This window comes from Apteryx rowi, unplaced genomic scaffold (genome assembly GCF_003343035.1).
Source record: "Apteryx rowi isolate R43461 unplaced genomic scaffold, aptRow1 scaffold_310, whole genome shotgun sequence".
NCBI classification, from domain to species: Eukaryota; Metazoa; Chordata; class Aves; order Apterygiformes; family Apterygidae; genus Apteryx; species Apteryx rowi.
This window is the reverse complement of record NW_020449531.1, coordinates 726413-746462: the sequence shown is the minus strand read 5'-3', so window position 1 is coordinate 746462 and position 20050 is coordinate 726413. Positions and strand designations below refer to the sequence as shown.

General features: G+C 37.7%; 1 protein-coding gene across 1 annotated transcript in view; it reads right to left on the bottom strand.

Moving 5' to 3' along the window:
* Positions 1-18589, bottom strand: part of SSBP2 (single stranded DNA binding protein 2) — a 175831-nt gene extending 157242 nt beyond the window's left edge. Inside the window, exon 1 of the mRNA XM_026070465.1 lies at positions 18498-18589. Within this exon, the coding sequence (XP_025926250.1) occupies positions 18498-18589 (92 nt within the window). The remainder of the gene's footprint in view (positions 1-18497) is intronic.
* Between the last annotated feature and the right edge of the window lie 1461 nt (positions 18590-20050).

Here is a 20050-nt window from a genome sequence, read left to right as displayed (position 1 = left end):
CTCCCACATGACTCGATACATTTGCTCTACAAAAAAGTTACTGCCTGGGTCTTGTTGCTACAGTGCTGCAATTGTGCTAAGTTGGTCTGTTCTTCCTGACCTTTCTGCTCTTATCTGAGAACCTATTCATATGTTTTACAAATGAAATAGCCGCTGAATTCCAAAGCGAAGAACCACCAAGGGGTCTAAGTCAATCAGTTATCAGAATATTACCAGGAAATAAAAAATAATCACTGTTAGCATGCTGTGGAAATGATTTGTTATATGTTAAGATGGATCTCATTAAGCTAACTGCAAAGCATTTCAGCAGTGTGTTCACTGATTAAAATTAGATGGTAAACTTCTTCAATTTCAAGTCAAAAGATTAAGACGACACCTAACTTTCTATAAAAGGCATTAGTGAAAACCTGAAAGCCTCATGAAGACATTCACTGTGTGTATTTTCAGTATCTAACTTACATGCTCTGAGTCACATTCCCTGCACAACTCTAGTAAACTTCATTGACTGTACGTAGGCTACTAATCTGGCTGTTCAAATGAACGTATGCCAGTTGCCTACAGAAGGTATTGTGGATAATAACTATGTCCTACTTGCACACCTACATTTCTGTCTGGTAAACACCTGAACACCAGACCAAAAAGAAAAACCTGATCCTTAGGTAAGAGTACAGTGACACATCCACTGGCATGAAGGCTGTATCAAGGGCTCAAGTTATTAGCAAGAAGTCTTTGAGGAAAAAATTATTTGTAAAGGGGAAAATGGTAGCATCTTTGTTTCGTTCCATCAGAAGATGACTATTTAAAGAAAGTTTCTGTCTCTCAATCCAAGACAGAGCGTTAGTGTTCAGAAAGGCTATCCCACCATGTCCTTTCTGTTTCACCCTACAGGCACCAAGTCTGGCTTATAGTTATTGTTTAAAGAGACAGAGAACAAGCAAAGTTCAAAAGCTGGGCTCAGAAGCATAAGGAATTGCAGTAAGTTAGCTCCTGCTTTCTCTCAAAAACTGCCCAATAGACCTGCCAGAAGCAGGCAACTATTTTACAGAGTTTCATAGAGTTGAGAAAAAGTATAGTTACTTACATTGTTTTATTAGCCACATGCCATAACTAAAACATATATATTTTAACTGAAGGTACAGTTGTATACAACCATTATGCAGAAAGTCATAAAATCAGTGTGGTAAGAGTGAAAGCCTCCAGCTCCCCAAATTTGGCAGTATGTCAAAGCATGGTCTAAGTACTATACTTACCTTCTGATATCTTCAGCACCTACTGTGCTAAGCAACTGTTGCCTTTTTTACAAAGTCCATGATGGTGAATTAGTGCGACTGCAGAAATACGTCAGCTTATTCCCTAAATGTTAGCACCTCCTTCGCCAGCAATAGCCATTATGCTGTTAACATCTGACGCTACATTATAAAAAAAGAAATCATATATATATATATAGTTAAAATGCTCTGGATCTGAGTACTGCAGAAATAAATTTAGCATTTTTGGATTGTTAATAGACTTTTTAAAGCTAATTGTGTATAGAAAGTTCTGCAGTCAACATACAGCCCATAAAATGCTTAATATTAAAATAATAAAAATTACATTGAAAACTAATAAATCAATATCCATAAGTATTCTTTAGTTTGTGTGTAGAAGAGTGAAGCAGCTGAGCAATATTTAAAAGTAGTTCCATAGAAAAAATCTTAAATGTTTCTTTCTGTGTTTCAGGAGACTTGGAGAATTACAAAATCACTACCTTTGACCCATACAGAGAAGCAGCATTTCTTTTGTTTTGTTTCAAAAAAAGGCATTTCAGATCCTGAGATTCCTAGGAATCTCACTGATTTAATATCTAACATATAAATCTCATTCTCTAAAGTAAGAGACAGTAGCACTGGCCCATATTTAAAATATAATACGTCAGCTAAAAAAWTTTTTCAAATTTAAGGTTTTTGAACAAACTTTCTCAAACCCATCACTTCAGCGGTTTGAAAACTGATTTGAAGCTCTTGATTGCAAGCTGGTTTGGGTCAGTTTCAGCTAACAAGGGTAAACAGTTTTTTACAATGTTTCATATTTTGAACAGTCATGTATGCCAGGGCCAAACCATCCTTTCTCTCCTATTTGATCATACTGACAATCGTTTTCCTAGTACCTGTGATTAAGATGATTCAGTCAACTCTCAACTGTCCATCAGAATAGAGGATTGGGATAATGGATGATATAGGCTGTGCTGGGTGCAGAAACGCTTTGCTGCACAAAGTCAACACTGCATATTCATCTGTGCACCATTCTTGACTCAGCTTCTTTGTACAGTGGAAAGATCAATTTGTTTAGATGCAGCATCAAACTCAAACTATACCCAAGAATTCGCTTACACTTCTTCATTTGCTTAGGCAAGTGCATTAATGACAGCCTCAACTTTACAGTGATTTATTTGTACACATACCTTAGTGCATTAGCTCACCCAGGCATCCCGTTTCACCTACACATAATTTACATTTTTGTTTGTTTAGCTTGAGGCCAGCAGACTGCTCTTTTCAAGAGCCTCTAATCATGTCACGTGTTTCTCCAGCTCAAAATGTTATCTATGTTAATCTTAGTACTCTATCCCACCAACGATGTGATGGGTTTTCTGAGAAACACCTGGGTATTAAACAAAACACAAACATTGGTCTGAGGAAACAGTATGTCCCAAAGGTGATACTAAATGTTTGTTCAACTATGTACACTGCTTTTCCTGAGTGATCCTATCACAACCCTACAAACACAGGTAGCATAAAAATGTATGTATCTGACATTATCCATTTCCACTTATTTCTCTCTCTCTCTTTGTAGATTGCAGAAAGTGTTCTCCCTGTACATATTTAACTATTTGCGGCTTATACTTGATGGTATAATAACCAATGGACTCAGTGCCTTCTATTAGGCTTATGCTAAAAAAGGAATAACTGATCCTCCTTTTATTCCGGTTTTATAGAGAGTGCAAGGCTTCCAATAGCATGATTCTGGGGAGGCACTTTCACTTCTATTCTCTATTTTACTTGATTGCTTGGAAGACATCCTGAAACCATACCTCATTAATTTTGGTCTTACTCTCCTTGATTGTATATACGACTCCAAATGCTAAAAGCAGCTGAAACCTAGTAAGTGCCCTCTTACTCTGGTGCTATTAGAAATAATGTTTTTCTTTTCAGTTTACCCATACACTTAAACTCACAAATTCTTTTTGTGGGGATAATTTCACATGAGTTTACTACTTAATCTCCCTCTATCTATGGATTTCAGGTGCTAACAAAACTGCTTCCAGCAACACATTAACTTCTGCCCCAGTATCCACCTGAAACTTGAATAAGTATCTGGTGTCCACTGATCTGAAAAAATCAGAGATACATCTTCTGGTGATGTTTGCAGTCTCTCCCACAAGCATTTAACTGACCATGGTTTTACATACTCTCATCTGCTAAAGATGTCTTCGTTTGTGCTAAAATGTCACAATGCACAGTGTTCCAAATATTATTTTCATTTGACTCTGATCAAGTTTCAAATTCATTTTTCTCTCACGTCTCAGCTTGTAGAAATTACTGCAGATCTAAAATATTGCACTATTAAAACATTCTTCTGTAGACTTTATTTTGAACAGGATAATTTTCATTCCCAAATGGGAATTCCCAAATTTCCCAAATTCTAAATGCCTCATCAAAAAGTAGATTTTCTTGATGACCTCTAGGGATTCAAATCACAACCTTTGTTCTTTTTGTACCTATGTTTTGCACATCTATTCCTCGAAAAGCTTGCCAGTAGAGTTTCACAGGCTTCCAATTCCATGGTTAAAAAAGAAGTAGGGCTCATGCACCTGGAAGTTTGCCTGCTTCTTCCAGCTCTATCTGATGGTGTAACAAAATACAGCATATCTTTCTACAGGCCTTGTTCTCTTAGGCGATTACAGCTACAATTCCTACAATATGGCTACGTGAAAATTGTTAAACATCTCAAGTGCATCAACAACTGCAATTGTCAGAAATAAGGCTACCTTTACTTTCATTTGCAAATGATAGATGCAGATAAAGAGTGAAACGTGCTGGAATTAATTCCAGTTGACTTTGTATTTTCTGAGTGTTTCTTCTGTACCTTTTAACTGTCCTGTTCTTTCTGTTTATTCAGTTGTCACTACCTCTGCTTAACAGATTATTTTTTTCTGCAGCTGCCTCTCCCACCTTCTTGCTTCCCCTCCAACTTAATGTCACTAGTCTAGAAAGCTAAATCATTTAAATATAGCATTCCTGACACCACATTGCAAATAATTCTTTATACTGGCTGAAAGACTGCATCCTCTTCCTTCACCCTTGGGCTCAAAGCGGTAGGAAGCAGAAACTGTCTGAGGCTTAATCTAGACTAGCCAAACTGTCTCTGTTGGACGTTTTGTCATCAAGGACGATTTTGCTATAGCGGAGGAAACAAGTCAAGCTCTTTGGGTGCTCTGATGACTTGCAGAGACCATGCATAATAAAATGCCTTTATCATATAATTCTCAGGGCTGTCCAACACCAAGACAGTCTGCTGCTGATGCGGTCTTTGCTCTTCATGCTTTTCTTCCTTGAGGATATGATATTTACCCTGAAACAGGCCTATTTCTTCCTTTATGGTCAGAAGAGAAGGCTGAGTTCATCCACTCGCTGACGCTGAAGAGCAAGCCTTTGCTTCCCACTACTCCCTCATTTTTTCTCCCATTTCCAGCTAGGTGGTTAGAAAACTAACCCAGCCAGAAAAAAAAAAAAAAAAGTGAATAGTTTTCTGCTTGGTTAGTGAGCTGAATCAGCGTGTTAGAAGTCAGACAAATGCTAGAGCTGCCACAAAGCAAGCAGGAGCAGTCATTTTGGCAGTGCAGAACTGCCAGCCCACCTCTGCCCACACCTTCAATTCTTCCTTGTGGCTAGCATCTCAGACTTCCCATTTTCTAAAAATAAACAAAATTTTAAGGTAATCTCAAAGTAGTTCCTTGGGATTCTTCCTTTATCCATGTTTCAGTTAAACACATCATAAACTATTCAAGCTGTCATAACTATAAGATTTGCTAAATGGTGGCTAAAAAAATGTTAAACAACAAAACATGTTTTAAAATGAAAGTAAAGAGAATTCAACACCTTTATAAATACATGAGGTTCCACCTCTTTCTGGTAATAAAGGTGCTAACCTTGGTCTTCCCTGCTGCTTTCAAATGGGATAGTAACAGGTTTTTACATGCTATTTTTTCCCTAGTATGTAATTTACTATAGTTAAAGAGTTTAATGCAATGCATCCTGCCCTAGCAGTAAGCAGAGCTAACAGCATGTAACTGTCTTAGGAAGAGCCACTCACAGAGAGTAAAGCACAAACACAGCCCTTAGAAACCTACAAACTTTAAAGCTATACATTTGCTCCAGGATTACCAGTAGGTGGTATCTAACTCAGCAGCTAGCATATGACATTTCTTTGTAGACCTAACCACTTGTTACATATGACAAAAGGTTGCTTTAGAATCCTTTATCAACAGAAACCAAGGCTGACACTGATCCATGACATTGAAAACACTGGATTTTGTTGCTCACTACCTGTCACTTGTCACTTACTACATACAAAGGAAAAATTAATTTGCAAAATTTGTCAGTAAATTAAATGATACATTTTTAAATTGTGTATGAAGAAAAGATACCTTTGCATTTATACACCAACAGAAAAATAATGATTGCCTTCTAACTAATCCCTTCATAGTGTGCACAGGCTGTTGAGAACAAAGCTGTTGTATGCCTAGTGCTTCAGCATCCTGCCTAAGCACAGACAGATGATGCCTTCTCAAGATAGAAAGGCTTGAGAAGCTCCTGCTCTCAACTCTTTACTGCAGTCTGTTAGATGGGATAGCCCCCCCTCCCCATGGCATGATGCATTAGTGAGTACTGCAGGAGCTTCCAGCCTGCTTCAGTGCAAAGTCAGCCAGGTTAGCTTTGATCACCTGCAGCAGCAACTGCGACCAAGACAGCTTATATTGCAAACATGCCAATGAGGGGTTACTGTGGCTCAGTTGCAGTAATAACTTCAAGCAGTAGAGTAATACTATCTTAAAATATTACAGCTGTTCCTAAAGCAATTGCCCACCCTACAGCAGAAAGACCTTCCATTTTGCTTTCAGCAGTACCAGAAAAGGCAGGGACAAGGGAGGAAGCATGAATGTATACAGACAGTTCCCCACAAATAAATTAGATTCATCTCAAATCAGAGCTGCCTGCAAACTGCCATGTGAATCAGTCCCATTTTCTTCACAAGGCAAGTAGGACATAACTTGATTTCATTCAGTATCTGGCTCCTAGAAGAATCCATGTTTTTGGCAGTAGTTTTCTCTGCTCTTTTCAGGAAGTGTAGGTTTAATACCTTTACTAAACATGGTGGGTCCACAACAACAAGGACTGCCAGGAATCACTACCATGAAACCTCCTCTCCTCTCTTCAAAGCTGTACAGTGAGGCAGCAAGAGACTAATATCTGAGTTGTCACTGCGTGAAGTGAAGAACTGGAAGACAAGAACTCTAGGAGTCAAACTGCCTATCTTGCTTTCAACAGTCACGCAGAATCACAGAATGGTTGAGGTTGGAAGGGACCTCTGGAGATCATTTAGTTCAACCCCCCTGCTCAAGCAGGGTCACCTAGAGCACCTTGCACAGGATTATGTCCAGACAGCTTCTGAATATCTCCAAGGATGGAGACTTCACAACCTCTCCAGGCAACCTGTTCCAGTGCTCTGTTACCCCCACAGTACAGAAGTTTTCCCTGCATATCTACATAAAAAGTAATGGCTGAAGCAATTTCTGTGAATGATTATGAAACGAGAGCGTTCCCTTCTAGAGAGAGGAAGTTCTGAAAGCATCAGGAGAAGGCTAACAGATTCTGGAAATCAAACAAATTCAGGGAACAGGTAGAAAGAGTTTCTTCAAAAAATAAATAACCTGAAGAAAAAAAGTACAAGACAAACATTAAGTGATTCAGACTATATGAAAAAAAMCGCAATGGCAAATATCACATGGAAGAAAAATAGGAAGTATAATAAGAGACTACTTTGGCTGCATTCAAATTTCCTCAGTAATCCAAGAAAAAGAAGTAACAACAAGAAAGAAAACATATAACTGTGTATTAAGGAACACCACAAGCATGTAGTGACAAAATCAAAAAGGATAAAGTGCAAAGGACATTAATAAGGTAGCAAGAACACACTTAATATCATCAAATAGATGGAGTTCTATTATGAAATGGGAAAAAAAGCATACAGGAAAGAGAATGTAGAGAAATCTGAAATCTGAGTGCCTGCTTTGTTTCCCCCTTCACAAAGTAGGAAAAAAAAAGGATCATTATTTAAATACAACAGGAATACAAACAGTAATAGGAAACACCAGGTTAAAGAATATTTTAGTAAGACGGTTGTACTACAGGTGGGAGGGCTTGAAGACCTTCCCTCAACAGTGCTAAGGTAAACAAGCTGAAGTATTTTCTGAACCTGGAAGAACTGAAGATAGATAAGTCTAGTACACATCTTTTGAAAAGGGAAAAAGAAACAGCCCATGGATTTACAGAATACTCAGAAATAATCCTTATCACCACAAAGTTTCGCTTTTTAGGATCAGACAAGCCATAAACGTAACATTGGCTCTGTTTTTTAGGAACTGATCACATTAATTCTACTTTAATAAAATATAATTTCATTGTCTAATAGAACAACTGGTATTGTTAGAAATGGGGAAAGCAGACCTGGACGGCAGTCAGGCTAGGAAGCGTGCCCTCAGCGTAAACCATCCCAGCCTCCAGGAAGGGTGGCATCCAACCAGGGTGGCTGCTCTGGCTGCAACATTAAGGTGCCCAAAGTTTGAGGCCTGCTTTGGTGCTAAGGGCAGTTTGAGCATTGGCAGAGACTGTGATCAATCTGCTGACACCAGGAGGTGTCAGTTTGGATATCAGCATGGAGTCAGCAGTAGATTCATTACTTGTCCAATGCCACTGCTTTGCAAAAGCTGGAGCCTGTATTTCTGAACGTCTTGCCAATGCACGTGTGAGAAACACTCAGCTTTTTCTAAAGTCCTCTCCCACCCCCTCCCAGTTCAGAATGGCTTTCCTTTATTTATTTTGGGGGCTGGGCCATTGTCTTTAAATACTTCCCGATTCCAGAGCTGCAGATAACACACAGTCAGCTATGACATTAACTTTTATGCAGTGCTTCTGTTCTTCCTCTGTCACTTGCTCTGCAGAGATCATGAACATCCCTTGCCTGCTTAACAGTGCACTCACTGAATGGGGCAGACTCAATTAACATCACAGCACTGAGGCCAAGAAAAGCTACTATAAAAGGCGTGCTATTACTTTCACCTTTCTAAACTTTGTGGTCCAATAAGGTGAAAACTAAGCATCTGTTTGAATTGGAAAGTTTCCCTTCCAAAATGCTATTATGCTGACCCTTGGGAAAAATCACCCCATTGCTTTTAAGTCTGCTATTCATTTTGGGCGAGAAGTTCTGTACAGGGGACCAAAGTGAAAGAACTCAAGGCATTTACCTAAAAAACAACAACAAACAGGTACTCTAGAGTATAGGTACAGAAAATTTGAGCACATGAAACTTGATCTTGCAAAACTTCATGCACAGTATTCCTCCCCAGATCACTGCAATTTCCACCCATGGGTCAATTGCACACAATTTGATATTATCAGACCTACCAGCTGGCATATGGCTGCCAGCCCTGTTACACCTGTCTGCTGAATTCTTACACATCTGGCTAACCTGCTGGAGGCTATAAGCATTTGCCTGCAATTTCTCCCTTTGGCTGATAGAGACATGCTGAGTAAACAGCTGGGGGTATTCTCTTGCTGCTCCCCATGCTGGATCAAGGCCAAGAAGGATTAGCCAAGATCCCCATCTTACTCACAACATCTCCACTCGGTTACAACTCCAGATAAGCTCAAGCACCCAGCTGTAAGCTGCAGTCCATGCATGACAAATTTGTTGAGCTTCAAGTCTCCTCTCAAACTGCTCAAGGCATAGCATACGACCCAAACACACATATTTTACAGTCTTGCAGATAAATTGCTTAGACTCCAAACTGGAATTTACAGAAAATATTTTCTTTTGAAAAGTCATTAGAAAAATACTAGTTTAAATCTTACCACAGAATTTTTTTTTATGAGAATACCTTCCAGACAAAAAGAATTTCATCCGTAGATGGAAGATATTTGAAAATCTGGCTAACAAAGAGTTGTTCCACAAAAAAACAAAATAGTAACAATAGAAAACTTGCAGCTGTGAAGCCATACTACTAAGAGTGTGGCTAGAGGACTTTAATGCTGCCTGACCAAATTGCTTCTACTTGCTGGTCTTCCAGAGGAAGAAAACAGATACTGGCCAACAGGAATGACAGTATTTGATTTGATACTGATGGCTAATGTTTGGTGGAAGAACTGATAATAGTATTCTTTTCATAATTAATACGAAGAAAACCAAGCAAACCAGTTATGGGACAACCTCTGGCTAATCACTTCTTATTTCTAAACCAAAATTTAAAGGATCTAAGCATCAAAAAGACTGAAATTCTACCACGTGTAGGAGGCAATTCAGATTCATTATTTTACTGTTACCAGTTACAAATGCAATTCCATATAGCACCTTTTCAATTTGGAAGAAGTTATTTTAAATGTTACTTTTTTGCGTGCCTAGGTCCCCAAATTGTATTTTCTCAGTTTTGTAAGTAGGGATTGTTCCCCTACTAGAAACCCTGTTGCCTTTTGATGGCATAAACCAATTCATTTTACAAGTTAACTTATTGACACTTAACATGCAGGCAGCTCAGGAGATGCAGACTGTAAGCCAATGTCATAAAGCCAAGATGCAACGCTGCAGCATGTACCCAAAGCATCAGAATAGTCAACAATGAAACAGAAGACTCCAATAGGCCACGGTCAGGTTTTAAGGTGCCAGGACTTGGCATCAGTCCCAGAAAGGGGGAGGAGGGGAACAGATGGGGTCCTGGCAGCAAAACAATTTAAACTTCCAGAAGTTAGCATCAAGGTTTCTGCTCCAATAGGCTGATGCACCCCAACACTGCACGGCTATTAATACACCTGAATGAGTCTACACCTGACCCGCTATGGAAGCGCATTTAAAAACACTAAATCCCACTGGGATTACCAAAAGTGGCATACCAAGTGCAGCAAAGAAGTACTACAGTTCGCTTGTGACCAAAAGGAATAGGACACTGAAGACACCTTAGTGGACTCAAAGCATTAGATTTAAAAAATACTGGCAAGCTTTTTGCAAGAACTTTAGAGGTGGAGGTAGTTTTGCTAAGGAGAGTTGCAGAACACATTTTCCAAGACTTGATCAGTGCTAAGGCATTTTATTTAAACATCCTCTGTAATAATAGCATGAAACAAATTTAACACTCTGTTTTCAGATGCACTCAAGAATAGTTTATTTAAATACAAATACTACTTCCCCACTGCTCAGGTTCAAACCACTGTTTGAGCAGTATTTTTAATTTCTTCTCAGTGACATTTTAAAGGATTTTGATCAAATGAGTTCTTCAGAACACAAAAAAGTTGAATAAAAAGACTTATACAACTTTCACATATTTTTCATTTCTCAGTTAAACATGGATATTAATATTCAGCAAATATTTGTCTTTAAGAAGCTGTTGACACACTACTTGAAATAGAGAAATAGACCTGAGTTATTTTTATGGTATTAAAAAGATCTGATCTTAAGCCAGAAAGCTATGCACATACACACTGCAATGGTTTTGCTACTACATGTTCCATGTATTATCTTCATCATCCTTGCTTCATTTTCTCTGTTTGTTACCAGGACAAAAAATTCATCTTGAATTCATCTTGAACTCTTAGGAGCAGATTCCAAAGTAAGCAACAGTCTGCTCAGCATAAGAGGACTCTGAATGAGAGCAGAAGATCTGCCTTGCTGAATTTTATTCAAAATAAGACTTAGAAGACACCTAAACTTTAATTTTTTGAACTGCACCTGCAGAAGCAAGGGAAGAGAGAGACACTGTTTATGACTGTCTCTTCTCCAGACTACCAGCATTTATCTATACTAAGTTGCAATGAAAAGTTAGTACTACCAGGAAGAAAAAAGGCTTGAAGACTCCTCGAGAGGTATTGTACAAGCTTCTTCAAGTACTGTCTGACAGAGAAAGCTAGGACGTCTTTTACTCTTTCCACCAAACTACATTCTTCTCTTTACCATTTTACATTAAAAAAACAAAACCCAAAAAACTATACTTCCCTGTTTTCATGTCTTACACACATAATTATCCAGAAAGGCTGGATGCATAGGGATTTTTCACAACCACTTGAATTTGACAATGCATCATGATCAAGCAAATATGAAATTACAATCTTATGTTATACAAAAATTTTAAATGCTAAATTAAAAAATTATATATTAAGCTATAAACTCAGCATGTATATGCTTTTCCCAAATAAATGTTAATTCAAGTTTCTGAACAACTGCAAATTATGAGTGAAGAAAATTATATTAAACTTGCAATCAACAGCATTAAAAAGGAAAGAAAGACAATAGAAAAGGTCACTTCTGATTCATTAGTAAAGTCTCCGGTATTCTGTATTAAATGTTTCCTTGAGTCCCTAAATGGGACTCAAAAATGTTTCAGTCCTCATTGCAAACACAGTTTAAATCAGTGGGCTTACAAATAGCCATACTTTCTTGGCAAAATGACAGTCAAATCCTGGTTATGAAACAGACTGTTAGTAAAAATCTTTATTGTTTGGATGAGAATTTTGTACGAGTCACACCAGAACATGGCTAATGGTTACAACAAAGTTTCTTCCCTTCCACCCTTAAATTCCAGTGAGATTTAGCAACATAGGGAGGAAATCAACCTCTGCACATAGTGATCTCATACAAGACATATAAAAATAATCCATCTTATTTTCAGTTTATTATCCTGGGCCCTGTATAAACCATGAATACTTGAGACTGAACACAGACGACCGACAAAAATAATTCCACTGTGAGTATTTTTGCCCAATTTCTCTCTAGAATGAGCAAGTTGTATGCCATCTCTGCTTTTTTCCAGTACTATAAAATACACTAAGCAAAACAAGGCAAGCAGGAGGGTGCAACACAGCAAAAGGTTATCTGTAAAGGTTGAGGAATCTCCACCCTTGGAGGCTTTCAAGACAGCTCAGCTAGACAACGCCGTGGTTGACCTGAACTACTTGCTCATGATGGTCCCACTTCAAGCAGAAATTTGGACTAGATGACCTTCAGAGATCCCATCTAACCAACATTTCTATGATATTATGAACTGTTTCCAAAGAACACATTTGCACAATCTTCCCCAATAAACTGCATTGTCACATTCATTTTGTTCAATGTCCTGTCCCGCTCCACACCAAAAGCCAATACATCCCTTCCATCTTGCACAGAACAAACCCTTAAAGTTCCCTATGTGTCCAGAGATTACCTAGCATAATGGGATCAATCTGTCATAATACATTTCCTAGTGCAATAGGGTCCTGCTTCTGAATGTAGCGTCTGGCTTGGCATTTTTGCTCCTAAATATAAAATTATTATTAATAGGAGAGAAATAGTAAGCATGAAGAAGTTTCACTATAGAGCTATTTCAATAAAAAGAGAAGGGAAGTCATTTTAGAGGAGATAATGGTGGGATTACATCAGAGAAGAAGCTCAAATCTGTTCTTCCATTGAACAGCTGCTGCAAACCTCTTCCTGAATACACACTGGAAAAGGGTTTCCTAAAAGGCTAAGCTCTGAGTATCTTTCAGATCTGTCTCAAGGTTAGAAGGGACAGGCCAGCTTAAACAGAGGAAAGGATGGGACTCTGCCTGAAAGGAACAGAAGCAATTGGTGCCCATTACCGTTAGCCCAGGAAATACCAGCCTCTCTTTCTTCTCAGCACAGAAAGGAAACAGACTGGGGGAGGGCTGGGGGGTGAAGAGCCACCTCTCCCATGACCAGGAGAAAATGCTTCATGGTAACTATACCATATCAATTTAATACGGCATAAAATGTATCTGCAAACATTCTCTTCCTTGAAAGAAGAAGAAAAAATAAAAAATAGAGCTCATGAGAAAGAGCGCATATATACACAAATCTGTTGCATTAAAACCAAAGAAATAAACAAACCATAACTGCCTGCTTAAATACAGAAATTAATTTTGGTTAGGAATACTATTTTGGGCTCCAAATCTGAATATAGCTTTGCACACAAGGTATCATATACCCTACCAATTACTGATGCTTGACTTAGTTCTGTGTGTATTTAGAAAACATACTAATTAAATTTTTAAGTTTACTTTTATTACTATATTACAAGAAGACAGCTTGTCAGCACAGCACTAGGCCTTCACAGTTCTGGATTTCACTATCCAAAAGTGTACCCTGTTTCATTCCCTTCTCAGCAGTGTTTTATTGTAAGGCTGTAGTCAAGTCCTGAGATTACATTTAATATTAGATAAAAAGTATTTATAAATCTGTATTAAATGTTTAGTAAATATTTTAACAAATAAGCATTTGTTACAGATTTTAGTACAGCACAGTTAGTCAAAATACTATCCATAACACCTTCTACTGGTGTGCTTACTGCCATATATAATACATACTATTCATGCCTGTAACTTATTAAATAACAGACATTATTTATTTATTCACTCCCTATAAACAATTTATAAATATACCTTTACTATAAAGCATGAGGGGGCTGGCATTACACAGATCTTTATTTACACACAAAATATTCTGCAATATTTTCACTGTTGCATTAAGAACTAAACCTGCTTTATAAGAACTTAACAGTAATACACATTTTGTGATATAAAATACAACCACATAGTATAGCCTATCATTTACTGCAAAATCCAGTAATATGCAATGGATTTCCCAGAAATTAATGTGAAATGGTGAGATTCCCCTGTAAATGAAACTAGAATCATGTTTACATAGCACAAAAAGAAGCATTTTATCCCTGTGTCATTCAACTGTTAGATAAATCTAGGTTTTGATTTTGGGCATTTAACTACCCAATTTTGTGAGCAAATGAGGTATTACCCAAGCAGACTCTGTCTTAGAATTCTCTCACCAATGAACTGAAGGCAAATTGTAATAATGACTTCTTAGCAGCAGCTAGGTCAGATGCTAAATTCTTCTGAAAATCCCACTTCCTAAYTCTGTGACCTGTACACGCTATTTCAGGTACATAGGTAAGATGACAGATTGTCACCCATATAGTATTTATGAAAGTCATAGGCATCTTCATTGCCTCAACATTGAGCTATAGTTAGCTTTTGTTTTTTCCCCACTGTTTGAGAAGTCTTCACTGCTTCCTTCAGTAACTTGCAGTTCATAGCACTGCACACGCAGAATAATCTCCAGAGCCAGAAGCTCCATGCCATGGTGCTCCCATACAGATAAAACTGGATGCTGAAAAGCCTACACAACTATTTCCATATTTCTCTGCTCACACAGAGGTTGGAGAGTCTTAGAAGTACTCTATTTAATGAGACTTCTTGGCAAAAATTACATAAAATCTCTTTCTTGCTCAATAGGTACTGAGAATTTTAGGAAAATCATGTATTTCATTATTCCCTCATTTGTGAGGGAAAAAAAGCTTTTAAATGTACACTTGGGAAATAGTACTGTATGTTAGCTGAATGTCAACATTCACGTTTTCAGAGTAGTTGGCATTCTACAAATTTTTAGTATTAAAATCAGTTATCAGTTTTACTATTTATAAGGCATTCTGAGTCTCCTTGGACTGTACTGGCTTGCCTTTATTATAAATGTTATTCTTCACATTTAGGAACTACATTAAATTTAAAGTGAATACTTATAATGTAGCAAAATGTAAGAAAAAAATTTTAATGGCAAGCCACAAGAAACAAAACCTTCCTAAATAAGTTTTCAGATCTGCTCTTTGTACCTCCCTTCCCTGGGATATTTCTCCCACTTACTCTGTAGGTAAACAACCATAGCATCGTAACAGTGCTTAAACTTCTGACATTTTTTGATTAAACTCAAAATTTTCTTTACAGAAAACATGCTTTTAAAATAACATTAGGAGACCTAAGCTCTACTTGTAAACAAAATTTAAGGAATGTCTTTGGACAGGATTTAATATGCTAGTCAAATTTCTGTTTTATGCTGCCCTAAACATCATCAAACTAGTCTGATTAATGAGCTGAGGATGCAGACATTAAAGGTCAGAAACAGCTTATAAGGTTTAGTTAATTACCAGCATATTACCAACATACCAAACTTCATCTTGTAAAGTCCACAGACATGAATAAGGTTTTTTCCAGGCCTATGTCTCTGGAAAGTTGGTATAATAATAATGTATATTGAAATAAAATGCATGTCCATTCAAATTAGAGTTTATGAGCTTTATCCATTATAAAGTAGTAATTCTCATAATCCACTGGTCCAAGAGCTACTTTCTTAACAGCAAAACTAAACCTACTGTTAAGTAAACTGATGGAACATCAAACTCAAGTAGCACTAGCACTATGTGCATCACCTGCAGGAACACCTGCAGTGGAAAACTATGTAAGAGTAGTCTCACATATCTCTATAGACTTAAAAAACTGCAGAAAATTGGAACCAATCTTGCGTGTCTTTGAAAGCATGTTCTGTCAGAGAACAACAACAAACTATGAGGCCAAATGCAAAAAAAGCCTGGATTTCAGAAAGAACATAGCATGGCCTCTTAACTCCTTGTTCCCAGCAACCTGGATTCATTCAGGAAAAAAAACACAGCATCAGAGGAAAATAAAATACAAAAACAGAGGCTCACAGTATAAAATTAATTCATGTAGCTCAAAATTACCCATCTATTTTAAGTCAATTAGAAACTATAAATCACAGCCAAGGCTGCTCTTTGTACATGTAAAAAATTCCTGTCTTAAATAATAAAATGTCCTTTTCAGATCTAAATTATGCCTTCTATATGCCATCTCACATAATGCAAAAGCAAGAACAGGGGAAAAAAGAGCCATTGCTCATATGAAGTTCATAGGAAAGTTGACAAAGACACTATATAATTTGAATAAAAGAGAAAAGAAAGTATAAATTTCATAAATGAAGAGAGACTACCAGGCTTAAGTTAAAAAATATATATTATTACTTTATAAGATACGAGAGGGAATGATAAAACACAATAAACATAAGAAATGATGCACAGGCACCTTCAGATGTAAGAAAAAGGAATGTACACAAGGTGGAGTACAGCCCCTGAGCAAGAACCACAGGATGACACACAACATTCTGCAGCATTTAAGACATTACAGTCAAGACAGACAGACTATGCGAGATACGGAAGGAGGTACCAGATGGAGTTCAAAGAGCAAATACTGCGGTTACAGCAGCAGAAAAGAATACTACACTAGTGTTGCGGCAATGCTAAGGTGCAAAGCACAAGTCACATAGGCCAAAAGTAGAAGGCTGCAGTATTTTAGGAAGTAAACCTGGAAACAGTAATGCAGAGGAATAGATAGATTTTAAAAATACTGCGAAGAAATAAGTGTCCCTGTGACAACAGTCCTTCTGAAATTTCCTGATTCCAAAACTAATTCAAAGAAGACAGGATAGACATTCGCTGCATCTGCTTTAGTGTTATGGTTCAAAGGAGCTGTGCTGTTTTGAAGCAAGTCCCCCAAGCATTCTCACTAACCACACGTTGCTTTAGGTTGCAGAGCAGTTTTGGTGGATAAATTAGATGCTACTCAGAGGAAAGTAAATGTGAAGCTCTGCTCTCAGCATTGGAGAATGCACTCCACCCTTAATGGGACATAAGGGTCTAAATCTCAGGTAGCTTCAAACTTCATATACACTAAGGACGTTCAGTTCAGGGGACCAGACAAAAATCTAGTGCAAAGTAAAAACTCTGAATCCCATACATTGTAAACATAGGGACTACAACATCCACTGTGTAGCTCTTCAGATTGACTCTACTGAGGTAAATTTGTGCTAATATAGTAGACATAGATATTCAGAACACAGTGGTATATTCGTAGGCTATCATATCCCTAAGTGTGATGCGATCCTTGATTAACAAGCTGATTCCACATGGAAACTGGAAGGACTTTAATCACACTTCAGTGTGAGAAATACAAATTTCCAGTACTAGGTTATGCAGCTATCCAGTCCATTGAAGATTGGTCCCTGGAGGTAAAGCATATTGACTAGCTTTGACTAGCCAGAAAGACTAGACTAGTCTTACTAGTCAGAAGACCAGTAAGAAGAGTCCTCAACTGTAAAATGACAATTATATAGAGGGAAAAAGGTGCATGTACTGGAATAATAACTGAACAAGCAAACTTGAGGTAAAGATCTGTCAAGTTCAATGTGAAACTCGGACAACTCTAGCAAGATCAGCATGGTTAAAAGCTGCTCATTGTTTTGTAATGTGTTCTCTTTGTGATGTTTTTGACCTAAGTAAGAATGTCCTTGCTTTTAGGAGATGGCTAGTCAATGGTTCTTCATTGCTATCTCTTCAAGAGAACTTAAGCCTTCCTGCACTGCAACCTAAACCCAAGGAACTCAGCTGTCTTCCAATCCAAAGAAAGTGACAGAGGCTCAAAACCCAAAATGAAATGCCCTTTAAAACAGTATAAGGGACACCAAAAGGTAGCTAAGCCTGTGAGTGCATCAATCAAGAATTTGCAACAGATAAAGAGATGCACTTGGAAACAAATTAATCTCTGCGCTGTTCTCTGTTAGGCTATGCAGTTTCTTTTCATCCCTAGAAATGTCAAAATGAAAAAAAAGAATAGCTAGAGATAAGTAAGCCTTGCTAGGATAAAAGTAAAAAAAGTCTGACAAAAAGTTTTACATGTGGCCTCATGGAGTCTATCTTTAGAAAATATTTCTAATGAGAACTCTGTAATTTCCCCAACTCTCTCTGGACATGCAATAACCACAAACCAGAAAAAACACCTTTCATAAAAGATGCTTTTAAGTAGCTTGTCATTGCTCGATGACGTCACTCATTGGGACTGCATTTAAGCCCCATGGGAGTAGTGCGTCTTGATGGTGAGCAGTCTGACTGGACTTCTGAGCTTTTACCTTCTACTAGGCCTTTTATTAAGGCCTCCTAAGAATCACAAGAACTTATTTCAGCACCCACATCTGTTATGGCCAACAATGGAAAAACAAGGATCTCTTCATAAAGCCCATACCATACAATCCCTACCTCCATAAACAGGTGGTGAAGACCCTGTTGGTGCACAGAAAGATGATCCTGACTGTTATCATCAGGATCACATATTTCCTGTAATGTGGTTTTGAAGGAGGGGCAAAAGCCCCATGCTAGTCAACTGCTGCTTGGTACAGCCCAGCTGCTATTTCCTCCTCTGCACACCCAGACGTATGAGAGGCACCTTATCTCCAGTCATGTTGTCTTATCTATAGCAAATCCTACAGATGTGCAACTCCCACCTGCCTCTCACCTTGGCTTTCTAAAGCACCCTAATGGTGGCATGGGTGGAGGCTGCTCACAGTAGAGCACTGCACGTACAGCCAATTCACTTCCAGAATGCATTCCCCAAATCCAAGCACTCATGATCTGTTTATTTATGTTTATGTCCTGCCCAGATACAAGGTTTTGAGACCAAGTTCCACCAAAAGAGAACAAGGGACATTCACAGGCCAACTCCCATTCCATCTTAACTCCAGGCCTGCCGCAGACACTAGGGGTAGGCTTCATGAGTGCTGGGTGTAGGCACACTCAGTACAGGGCTGCTTACAACAGGCCCCTTTTTGTAGAAAGAGGGATTTTGTGGCATGCCTTTCACAGATTACTTAAACTATGCTGCAAATCTAGTTCAAAAACCAGAAGATAAGAGATATAGCTGATTTTGCCTCTCCTAAATGTTGCTGTACTACAAGAAACTAAGGGAAGAAAGAAGAAAGCCACAGAAAGCTAAACTGACGCATGCCGCATCATAGCTTTTAGACAAGTAGAATGTTTTCTTACGACTATTTGGGAATGCTATTTCTGTCAACACACAGGCTAGAAGCATTCTTCAGGAAACTGAAGCTTATATTTTATTTGTTTAATTCTCTATACAACACTTAAAAATTAATGTAGGAAAAAAATCACTGCTGTTAGCTCTTCATTTCATTGATAGGACCAATTACTAAAATAAGAGAAAATTGTTTTCTCAGTACCCCTCTATTTCAATAATTTAGCCTATTCACTTAAAAAAAAAATAAGCCACTGCTTATTCATAAAAAATTCACATCAAATTCAAGAGGCAGACAACATTTGCTACTATTTTGTGAGTTTGATCACACCTGTACAGTGGGAATTTCATCAACCCACAGAAATTTTAGAGTATTTTCAAATTTGCTGGAATCAAAGTACTTGAGGTCACAAGACTTTGTCCTATATTCACCCTTATGCAACAATACTGAAACACTTAAAAGGAAATGAAAAAATAAAGGTTGGTTAGGGTCTGAAATTTCTCACAATTCATCTCAGAGTAGAATGACCTTTCCTGCTGTTAGAAAACTGATGTGTTTTTCACTCAAAAGGCTAGAAAAGCACTTTCTAAAAAAAAAAAAAAAAAAAAAAAAAAAAAGGAGACTGTGTAACCACTTCTAATTTCAAGATGCCTCAACTATTCCCCAAAAGTGTTGAGAGACAATATTTGTGTAATTTTTGTCTTTGAAAGTTATTTATTTCCCTATTAAGTTCTGGTATATCTGCATTGTGCAATTTTTGGAGGGGTTGTTTGATAGTAACAACATATATCAAATGCCTAGACAACCTATAAAGTAGATGTGGATTTGAACATCTCTTAAACAATTACAAATGCAATAGCTCATGGAATATGGATGATATCATCTTGAAATGGATATTGCTATCCTGAAATTAAGATAATACAAAAAAGTTCCTGTCCTTGATCTCTCATGTTAGTTTTTCTGATTTCAGTGTCAAATTTAATCATTTAATATACTACCCTAAACTGAGTAACAGGTTCTCTCAATGCTTCTATTC